Raw genomic sequence first — 12,007 nt, 5'->3', positions numbered from 1 at the left:
GGAAGATTCTAAGGTCAGAATCAAGACTGTATCTTTAACTCAGATCGAAATAAACATGTTTACTACTAATAATGATCTGGATATTTTATCAATTATCATAAAGGAATATTAGCTATATATTATATTGTGTACAAAATACAAAGATACGTAGACATATAAGGACAAATACATGCATCCTGAAAATAGAATTACAGATGACTGTATCAATGACATATTAATTAGTAATTCTTTACTACTTGTTATGCCCCTGCATTGTATTTACTCTACGTTCGATGAAATACGGTTAATTTGATCAAATACCCAACAGAAATGTAGGAATAGATTCTACTCACCGTATCAACAAGTTCTATAATTTTGGAGAAGAAATACCACCAACAAACTTTTGCCATCTGGAACAAAGAAATATTTCACTATATGCTACTGCGAAGAACAACAAATATTTTTAGTCTACAGCAAAGTGTTAAGTATATATATATATATATATATATATATATATATATATATATATATATATATATATATATATATATATATATATAATGTGTATTATTTTCACAATAATGGCTTTTGAAAGGAGCAATTAGTTGACGACATTTTTATGTTAATAGCGCATGATAGTAAGTTCGCATAAAGTTCCAAGGTTGAGGTATGTTATAGGTCAGGTAAACATCACGTGAGCTAAATCCAGGACATGAGTGCTGAAAACCCAAGACGACCTAATTTATGATCAGTCGGTGTTCGAACAGCTGATCTGTTTACCGATAGAATGATTTCGAAATACAGAGATAATTCATTCAAGCCTAGTATTGCATTCTCTCTAATGCGTATTGGTATTCTATATTAGAGAATTATTTCATAGAATTAGGCATTTTAAGTAGTACTATCAGTTTTGGAAGAATTATATTGAGAGGATTTTAATTTATTTAATTTAATTATTCGTTGGAATTATGGAATTACAATGCTTTAGTATTTATTTAAAGACTGTTTGGATATATAATCGATGTACCGAATGACAGCAAATTCATTTAAAGACAATATGGAATTATAACAGTAATTTTTCTGTATTGTTCATACAGCTTTACAATACAGACTGTCATCTGGAATACATGTGTCTCTCATTCAGATTACTTGAAACTTTTGGAAATGATAGAACATTTAGGACTTCAGGGTTTCGTCCACCATACTGCAAGTTATTTTTGCTTCTTTCACTTTATATTTGCGGAAAATAAATTAGATCTTCAATTATACAACACTTATTAGTTCTGCTCTTTCGTTTTATTTATTTTAAGACCATAGATTCGTAGCAAGAGAAACAGACCAATATTGTATACAGTTCTTAGTTTGCCTCCACAGAGTTCATCCCCTCTGACACTTCCTATATATGAACCCAGGAGGATCGGTCAAAATAATAAGATTGCTACGCACATCTACAGCCCACTTAAATATTCAAGTTCTTCGTTGTTATGAATCTATCCGAGTACAAAATGAACTCGGACTACTGACTCTAATTTTGAAGGAGAATTTGCAGTGTTTAGTAAAGAAATGCGCATATACGTGCAAATTCACGGACAAGCAGAATATTTCTCTAAAACACTTTTAACCGAAACTATAAAAAGTATGCGATAACACTGACAATACTTCACTGGTCGTTTTAGTTCGCATTAAAAATGTACAGTACAACACAAATTGTATACATGTACACAAAAAGGATATAATAATGACTTCATCACCTGCAACGATGCAAGACCAGTCTAAATGCACATAAAAGAAGAAGAAGAAAAAAAAACGTTGTATTCTTGCAGAATAATGTGACGATTATCATCTACTTCGATATCACTGGTAATTGATGTCTATTATTTTAGAAATCTAGTGAGAACATTCTAAGAGAAGTTACCCTTATGGCGAGTGAATCGGTGGAATAGTCAACAGGCTGGCACACGTAACTATATCCTGCAAGGTATGAACACGTGACCAACTGAAAAGGAAGACATTTGTCTTTTGTAAATTCAGATTCGTATCTTTGTTGTTGTTAATTCGGTCTATTATCGTTATTTGCAAAACAGAACGAGCAAGGTGAAAAAGAAAGGAAAAAGGTGCAAAATCTTAAAAGAAAATCAGCAAGTACAACTAACCGTATCACTGTGCTATATAAACCAATCGACGCCATGTGACAGCTATGGTCTGCCACTGAGAATCACTCCATTGCAGAGTGTAATTAAAATTATACGACCATAAAACAATAGCAAAGGTATTCACTTAAAAATAATCTAATTTATAGATTTCAGTATCGATGGGTTAACGACAATGAGTCAAACACGCATACAAGGCTCTGATGTCAGCATGCTGTCATGCGTGAGTACATGACCAAACATTATGCGCACCCAAATACACACCTCTACAAGAACAACAAAATTGATTATATCACGTGACCTTTAACCTAACAATTGTTTTCAAGCGGGACTGTCGTGTACAGTGAAACGTTACTCACCAAATGGTGTCCGTTCATTAACAAACCAACTAATGGAAAATTGCACGAAATGTTGTTAATGCTAAACAAATCTAACAAATAAATTGTTTTGATCCATGCTAGTATTTAACAAAACTCAAGAGTATGCATTAACTGATGGGGTGTTTTTTTATTACTGTGTTAATCACAATATAATATACAACCTACATACAGACTCACCATCTAGGCACAACAATTATTTCACAGAACACGTTCTGGGCATAAATATAAAACAATATTCACCTCATAGAACATGTATACAGACATAAGGACCAAACCTAAGTTATAGAGCACGAGGAACTCGAACATTTGGAAGGGCTTCTGCTGCTTCATCAGCTTAGGTCCTTGCCAGAGTGTTATCAGGTACATCATGAAGATACTGAAGACGGGCCATGGAGACTCCATTAGAGGCCAGTTTTGAACTCTAGGATCTGTGGAATATAAAAACCGTGTAGTCAAATATATGTCCTAGATCAATGTTCTTTCTACTTCTTTTTATATTTTGGGGTGGGGGGACTCTGGGCTCCTGATGTTTAATCTTTTCGGACCTCACAGATATCATTTTAACAATATTCATTAAAACTGATCTCGAAATGTCTTTCGGTCGAATTCTCTGAAAAACTTGCATTTGTTAGCAATTCAGGTAAATAAATAGATAAATAGACAATCGTGCAAGCAAAGAAACTACAAAGAAGTAGATCCTGGTAGAGACTTGATGCCAGAGGAACGATGTGATATGATTACTTTTGGTTTCAAACATTGTCGAAAATGGGACATGGAGCTGCGGTTAAAATGTATTGATTCAAATGACTTCAAGAACGGACAAAGGCCACAAGCTTTAATAACTTCTTACCATTCTTTTCTCAGTTCAAGTGGACAGCATGTATTCACATCATCCATTGAAGGTAAATGCCTTTGTAATTTTAATATTGTCGCCATGTTGCAGGGTTCACAGATGACAATAGTACGCGAATATTCAAGTAGTCATCCATGCAGGGTCATACCAATGTTTTGCCACACTTCACGAATGACGAAAATTTACATCACGCAAGGATTGAACTCTCTACTATTAATGGAATACATCGTGTCCGCTTGAAGAGGTCAAAACGGTCGAACCGCGTGTAAAAAGAGCTGTCTATAAAAATTTTCAGGACGCTTGTATAAATACATATTTGTATGCAGCACCATTTACCATTCGCGATATCTGACAACAACTACAACGGATTATTTAATGAAGCATTATCATTGCAGGTATACAGGATTATTTGCATGCCAAAGAGAAACGATTGAGTGTGTGTGTGTGTGTGTGTGTGTGTGTGTGTGATTTGGATTTTTAACGTAGCTTTAACAATTTTTCAGTCATATCGCTACGATGTATGCAGTGTGACAGTTTATAGTGATGTCTAGCACTAAGGCATCATGTCGCAGACATCTAGCATAATGTCCCATCCAGTCACATTATTCTGACACTAACCTCTTAATGCTGAGCGCCAAGCGAGGCAGCTGTTAGTACCATTTTGTAAGTCTTTGGTATGACTTGGCCGGGGATCGAACCCATGACCTCCCGCATCCAAGCCGGACGCTGTAACCACTAGGCCACTGGCGCGGTCAATGAATGACTTTTACAATTGACCTTTACAAAGTCAAATTGACGTTTACAATTGTCACCCTGTTTCAGTGCTGTTCTATCGTTTAAAAAAAAACATTATTCAGACACATCCTTGTAGCATAAAATAGTGCAAATTCTGACAAAATTTAAACCTCATCTAATGAATATACGTGCAATGATTATACGTGCACGAAGACCAGATATCACAGATTTTATGAGCTTTAATTGTTTTGTCAATAAGATAAGGGTGCCCTTCTTTTGCTTGTATAATTGTTTTTGTATAACAAAAAGAGATATAATAAAAAGAGATGTGAAGAAAAAGAAAGTAAATTATTGAGCTAATTGAGATGGGGTATATCAAAGTGTTGATCAAAAAATAAACAGAAAAAATAAACAGGAAACGCCATCTATGGCTATTACTGTTTAAATAATCTCTCTCCTTCCCGTCCCCTTCTCTCGTTAAGAATACATGTGCCTCTTTCTTTTTCTCCTGAATCAGCGAATGTCAGTTGAAATTTAAATTTGTAAATAATGATTGACGTCATATTCTTTTTATATAAGATTGCTGCAACATTCTATAATTTCTTATTTTAAACTGAACTTCAATTTTTGAGTTTCATTTATGCTAACCTCTAACAAATAAAAATCAAACTTTTCGTAAAATTAGCATACATTGTAATCCCAGAATTCAATCGCATGTATTGTAAACCAAAACCAACATTACACTTAAAAACTTGTGTGTTTAAAGAAATTCCAAAGCAAGCTGTGAAGTGTCGAATTTTGAATTACAAAAATTTTAAAGTCGAATGCATTTAGCAATTAAAGTCTTATCATAGTTAAGCCAGAGAAATCTTTTGTGAAAGGTCACTTCGAACTTTCGTCGTTCATCTCCCCCCATGTCAGTGTAAACTTCAAAGGAACAATATTTCCGACCCACTGAGACTGACGGGGGTATCTTTAAACGGTCTTTAGAAGCAAACATTTGAGCTACCAACCTTAAACGCTTGGCAGGAACCTATGTCCACTTATCATATTTTCATAGGGAAAATTGTCACGCACTGTCGCTTACAGATTATGAGTTGTCTAAATCTGATGAAAGAAATTATTATTTTTTTTGGAAAGATTAGGGACCCTTGCCTACGATTGGGTAGATAAATTCGGGCATACACTTTAGAACAATCTGGCTTTCAAGTGACGACCCTAGTGTAAATTCTTTAGTCTGAAATTTTCTAGAAGGGGAAACTTAGTCGACTCCGTGGAAGCCTAAAGATTAGTGCTTTCCTCGTGAAACAAGAAAGGGACCAGTTGGTCGTCGCGTAAAAAGAAAGGCATGTTTAGTGCTTGGACACCAAAGTCCTGGAAGAAAAGCAGCGACGAGGTAAACAATTTTAGTTTCACGTAATATTCTATTATTTGATTGCTTGTTTTACGCAAATGTGTTTGCTGTGACTAGGTTTCTATACTATGTATCGTTTATTCAGTTCATGGAAATGTGTTGATGTTAGAGTTGTTATGCAGCTTGCTTTATTCAATTTCATGAAAATATGTTGATGCCAGAGTTATTATGCGATATATTTTATTCAATTTCATTGAAAGTGTTCATGATAGAATTGCTATGCAATTTACCTTTTTTAATTATACAGTTATTAGTTCATTGGTAGAACTGATTGCATGCCATCCAAATGTTCATATGTGTAGGATTTCATATGGATATGAAAAAACTCTTTGTTGTTAGGACGATACAGATCATCGTGAATTAACGATACTTACCTAATTATATCTGATTTTGTAATGCTTGGATAATCTTGTAGTTAAGGAATGCCGTGAGTTACATTTCTTTCGAATTTCATGCAATAGTGATCGAACATGTAGTAGCATATGTATATTAATACGGTAATACTTAGTAGTCGTTCACGTGGTAATTTAAGGCTTGCCGCTGGAAAGCGAGGTCAATGTCCTACCATACTAAGTCAGAATTTACTCGATGTGTGGATAGCCACAGGCTCTGAATAACTTTAAGGGAATTGTATGTACATTTAAATAATAGGTATACAGTATTATGGGGTAAATTTGTCCTTTAATGTACAGCTTTCTGAGAGAAGGACGAGACAGTCCGAAGACAGGAGTACGGAAAAAGAAAGAAAGAAGGGGCGAGGTCAGAATAGAAGGACCAGGAAGTTCGTGAAGGGGCAGAACATAGAGTTCAGGAAGGATGAACTAGGAGACGTTGATATACGGTCAAAGTGAATGAAGGTGATGCAATCAGTCCTGGACATTGCGCTCTCTTCACCTCTCGTTATGATGATGTACAAAATCCAAATTGGACACACCTGTTAAATTCTACTTATATAATCTAACTTGAATTTGAATTACCGTTTTAATTTGTCCTGATTAAATTTGTTATTTTCTTGTCAAAGGGGGCTCGTATTGTTTATTTCTTCTCAGTATTCTCGCTCAGTTCTCTGTTGAAATTCCATTATTCTTTCACTCCCGTCGGGCTATAATATCAAGGGAGGTCATCCTCTGGATAACGCCAGCCAAACCCAATTAATCACCCCACTTTATGAGAGGGCGACGTTACACAAGCCACCTTTATTGGTGCATATGTCGTTCATTGCTAACAAATAATGTGCTTCTCATGTCTACATCTCATTCCATTTTTAAATACAGAATGCACATGCACACATATAAATAAAAATGACGAAAACAGGTTGTATCTACCTCTTCGCAAATAGAGCATTTATTTATAGATACTAATGCGTAAGTATTGTAACAAACGTTTCGTTATAAATTTGTACCTTTGCAACACTAGAGGTGATAAAGCAAGAATAACTAAAGAAGAACCCAAGAATGAAAATGCATGCGATATAAAATTCTAAAAAGGGAAAAGAAACAACAGATTTGTGGACATATGAAATATATTCCTAGTCACGAATACAATTATTCTTTTGTTTACAAATTCAGACATTCTTTGTCTAATCTATCATAAACTTGATAAAACAAATCCACAGAACATCGCCATGTTGTTTTGCTGTTGTTGAAAGTGTATAACACGCCTTCGATATGAGAAAACAACATGCTATATGGTAGCAAAGTTTTAAATTGTAACCCCGTTTTAACAAAATATGTAAATGTTCTGATGTGGAATTCCTCAAAAGTTCAACTTTGTGGACGATACAATATTAGTGAATTTTTGTGTGGTTCTTGTGTATGATTATACGCGTCTAGCCATCCTGTTAAAATTCTTCTACAGGTCTATTGCTACTTCAGTAATGTTAAAAGTCACAAACGGTGTTATACCCTCGCAAACGTAATATAAAAATCTAAATAGACTTCATACCGTCTCCAATAGTTGTAAACGTTAAATAGTTGAGAAGTTTTAAATAACTAACAAATATTGCACCAAAAGAATAAATAATAAATCGCTGATATTTTAGACAAAAATAAATCACACTATTAGAAAAAGGGATCACTTCATAGATTTGAAAAATGTTACGAAAGAAAAGCTCGATATTACTCTCTTGACATTCCTTGGTAGCTCGGCTTTCAGACTATACTAATTATATATTTGATTGATCTTCGTTTAAAATCCATGTTAGCAGTACACTGTTTACTTTGACCCGTTTTTAAAACTAGATGAAGTAGTTTTTATTTGTGATATGATAATTCTTTGCAAATATAAAGACATCCGTTTAAAAAGAAACTAATATTTAAATACTTTTATAACCGTTTGGTGTTCAAAATGAAAGTTGTTAACTTTACAGCTTAAAAAAGAAAAGAAAAAGAAAACAACAACAAAAATAAAAACAGTTCAGATGTGTGTGCGGACAATTATTTGTGCATTTTCTTCATCAACGAAGCTTTGGATTCCCTCTAGCCCATGTAGGAACTTATTCTGCATATGATTTCCAAAGAAAAGATGAAAAAATCTTTTGGTGGTTTATTTGATCATTACGGCTATCTTTTTTGTTTAGATCGACAGCGTAATTTAAGTAAATGGCAAAACAAAATGTCATAGAACTTCGAATATGCAACTCATTAACCAAAGCTGTCAACCATATACATGTATTCACTCTTTAATGGTCATACTGTCTTGCACTTTCTCCGATAATTATATCTCCACTGACAAATACACATTCTACATGTGGTGATGATTGCCTTAGTCTTCAGTTTATGTTATTTATATGTAGATGTAAAAGAAGTACATTAGAGTACTGATTTAGGATTTTGTGATTTTATTTTATTATATTCATTTAAGTCTATGTATATGTCTCTGTCTGTTTGATTGTCAAGAAATGAGACTGATGCATTCCTTGTCTTTGACAAACCTGATTCAATGTTGTAGGTTCGTTCCTAAAATAAGATCAACCTCTTTATCTGTCTGTAAATATATAATCTGAATTTCCACGTACCTTCCAAGTTTTAAATATAGAGAATAAAGGTAGAATCTTACCTCTGAATGTCCATTGTTTTCCCCAGTTCCAATAAATTTATATTACCTATCATTAAGATTAATTGTCCGACTCTCCTTTACGGTTCATTTCCCTAAAGGATTTTACTGTCCCAAACGTAATGTTAAACTCCCGTAACCGCCATTAATTCCAAAAGACCCCTTATTGCCACCATATACTACTTTGATTTCAGGTTAAAAACAACAAATATCTTGTTCTATAGTGCTATATAAGTTGACCACATTTTTAGCAAATATCTGATAAAATTTATGGAGCCGATTTTGTAAATATTTGTACCCTGTGTAATGAACATTTATATCCGGTCAACAAGAAAATCGTGGGATTCTTTCCGATGTGCATATAAATTACTTTACTGTTAATTCTACTGAAATTACTACCTTTAGGATACTGTAAAATAAGGGTAACATGCGCATTAGACAAAACCGGAATCTCTTGAACATAGAACACACGGGGCCTTTTCAAATCATTCGTATTTTTCTAATGATTGTTCAATACCAACTGGAATGACCGTTTATCTAATTTATCCTGTTTTCATTCGGCCTATTTCTTTCCACCTATTTCTTCACTCTGTATTTCCTTCTTCTTTTAGGGATCATTATGTAATACGGTGTTAAATCTTGTTGATTAACCTAAATATTGAAACTTCACAATCGTTTCACTATTGATATGCGCCAGTGCAAAATATAGTCTTAAATTCTTTCCAAAGTAAGCGTATACGATTCATAACCCAAATGTACAGTATCATAAGAATACGGGCATTTCGATTCAGCAGCCAATACACAGTCGTTGGCTAATATAAAGGCGTGTAATAAATTTGCAATGAATCAGATATTCTCCCTAATCTGTGCTCATTCCTAAAATAAAATCTTAAAATGCAGTGGATGTTGTTCAAAATTTTATTTTTAGAAACTCTCTCTTTCTTTTTACATACCTCCTTTTGACATTGCCCACTCAATCAGTTCCTTGCCTATACTCATCATGTTTGTGAATCTCTGGCACATATAACTGACTGAAAAATAAATTAGAGTATAATGACACCAATAAAGAACAGAACTTTATTGATATGACGTATGCAAAAAGCACATAGTCAATATATTATATAACTCATAACCATGACATTGTTACATAAATAAAATGAGGAATGGCGATAGAAACCTGCGTTCACATGAATCATCGATCGATCGAGAGAGAGATCAATAGTATCTTTCTAACAACAGAAACCCAGTTTTTTTTCTTTCTTTCGCAATCGGCTTTATGTTCTCTTTCTTGTTTGTCTTGTCTCACTCTGTTTTGTAATAGCCTTCGACAATGTCGACAATGCTTAGGATAGTTAGTACATACATACATACATACATACATACATACCTACCTACCTAACTACCTACCTACCTACCTACATACATACATACAGACAGACAGACAGACGTGTGTAAGTGTACAATATATTAATGTATGTGAATATAAAACTAGATAATGTCAAAAGATACCAATATTTCCATATAGATACATTCAAGTAGATTAGTGTACGTGTAGAAACTCGTTTATGGACTAAATCGATTTTATTACCCAGGTTTATCGATTGATTGTTATCGACCGATGTACAGATCGTTGTTCTTAAATATCCATTTTGCGCATGAATATATGAGGTGAGTTTGGGCGAGGTCATAATGTGAAATGTTTGCTAAGCTCCAGCTATAATATCATGTATGAGCTATAATCTACTGCCTTGGAAATATTACTGCGGCCATGTGTTTGATGTCTACAGATTACCGTGGGTTAGAGTTAATCCCTTACGCAATGTTACAGTGACCAGCCACAAGTCCGGAATCGTGAGTTGATGAAGCCGACCGCCCCATCATTTGACAACGGAAGCCCGCGGGGTGAACGAGGCGTGTTCTTATCCGTACCCCGTTGACAGACAGCGAGGTGGACATTGTCTGCTGAGTTTGATCTGATTGGTTCACAGCGATATCCAATCAGAAATTGAGATAGAGGGAGTGATTACAATTCGACGCGAATTATACTTTGAGAACTTCTAAATGAATTTAGTTTATCCTAGACATATTGCTGACAATAGGGTTACTCCGAGTAAGCCACTCGTAATTTGGCGGTAAAACTTTGAGGCATATTTTAAGGAAAGAAAAAGCTTCGAAAAAGTCATTAAGTTATTTGCTCGATTTTTGCAGAATATTACGGCATCGTAATTGTAATTATTTGCAGTATGTATACTTAATTACTAGCATAGTTTAGTAAGTAGGATTGTCTTTGTAGTGTTTCATTTACATCCGTATTTGAGTAAATTACGTAGAGATTCGTGTAGGTATTAGCTTGAGGTCAGAATTAATTTTGTAGTTCGGTTTTTGATTACTTCGTAGTAAACCAGTCCCTTTATTAATGTGTTAGGTTAGAATTTACACACGCTTGAATTGTGAATTTGCAAAATGGGTGAAGTATGTAAGATTAGTTACTGGTTGTATGCATCTATCAGAGCATGGATATTTGAATGTTTGTGCACTTTCTATCAGTTTTAATGTAAAGAAATGTATCTTATTATTGTGATATTGTTTAGTATAACAGGATTAAGAATATGTATTGATGAGACAGAATTTATTGATGTGTGTATACGAAGTAATTGATACCGTGCTGTAGTATGAAGTTTGTTTACCATACAAGAATGTATGGGTATCTAAATGTGAATGAATGCGTGACCGAAGAAATGTAATAACCGTGATCTGATGATTTTCTGAGTGTAGTGTGAGATGAGATGGCTATGGAAAAATATTGTACCGTCCTTGCGTTTTCACAGGAAGCCTTTATGGGGACACCGAACTTCGGGTTCAATTGAGTCCCGGGTCTTCAAGAGTTGTAGACGGAAGTGAGACTAGCTGAAACAGTTGGAAGTCTAGTCGGTGGAGAAAAGGTGGAGTAGGAGCAAAAGGGTTCTGGAGGAGAAAGTGGAGGAGGATGAGAAAGTGCATCGAGGAGGAGGAAAAGAATTTGGATAAAGTCGGGTAGGAAGAGGAGAAGGAATTGGGAGAAATAGGAGAAGAATACCACAGATGAGTAGAATAGAAGGACAGGTAGAAATCGATATCACTGATAATCAGGTGATGTAATAGGCTATTAAAGGGTCGAACGGAAGGAGTGCAATTGGGGATTTGAATCATTTGATTATTGAATTGTTGTTAAATTGTTATTCATTGAGTTTCATCCTTTTTGTATATTTAACCATCTAACCATCGGCATTGCTGACTGTGGGCTCGGAGCTTTACATCTATCTTTCACTAGTTTAACTTCCAACCAAAAACGAGCCTGGGTGGGACTTCTATAATAGTTTAAATAAAATATTGGGAGCACCCCACTCCAAACATAAAAATCCTCACAGATAACAACCTCTTGATAACGACATGTAAGGAAAAT

The 12,007-nt window shown here is 34.6% G+C and overlaps 1 protein-coding gene across 1 annotated transcript in view; it reads right to left on the bottom strand.

The window, feature by feature from the left end:
* The window catches only part of LOC149806385 (very long chain fatty acid elongase 4-like), a 38,372-nt gene extending 28,780 nt beyond the window's left edge, over positions 1–9,592 (bottom strand). The window contains exons 1-4 of the mRNA XM_089973384.1: positions 9,519–9,592; positions 2,750–2,937; positions 1,895–1,975; positions 333–389 (exon numbers count right to left, since the gene is read on the bottom strand). Of these exons, the coding sequence (XP_089829510.1) occupies positions 333–389; positions 1,895–1,975; positions 2,750–2,937; positions 9,519–9,588 (396 nt within the window). The 5' untranslated portion in view covers positions 9,589–9,592. The remainder of the gene's footprint in view (positions 1–332; positions 390–1,894; positions 1,976–2,749; positions 2,938–9,518) is intronic.
* Between the last annotated feature and the right edge of the window lie 2,415 nt (positions 9,593–12,007).

Source organism: Sinohyriopsis cumingii, chromosome 1 (genome assembly GCF_028554795.1).
Source record: "Sinohyriopsis cumingii isolate HCF-2022 chromosome 1, ASM2855479v2, whole genome shotgun sequence".
Classification (NCBI taxonomy): domain Eukaryota; kingdom Metazoa; phylum Mollusca; class Bivalvia; order Unionida; family Unionidae; genus Sinohyriopsis; species Sinohyriopsis cumingii.
Note: the sequence above shows the minus strand (reverse complement) of the source record. Positions and strands in the feature narration are given on the sequence as shown.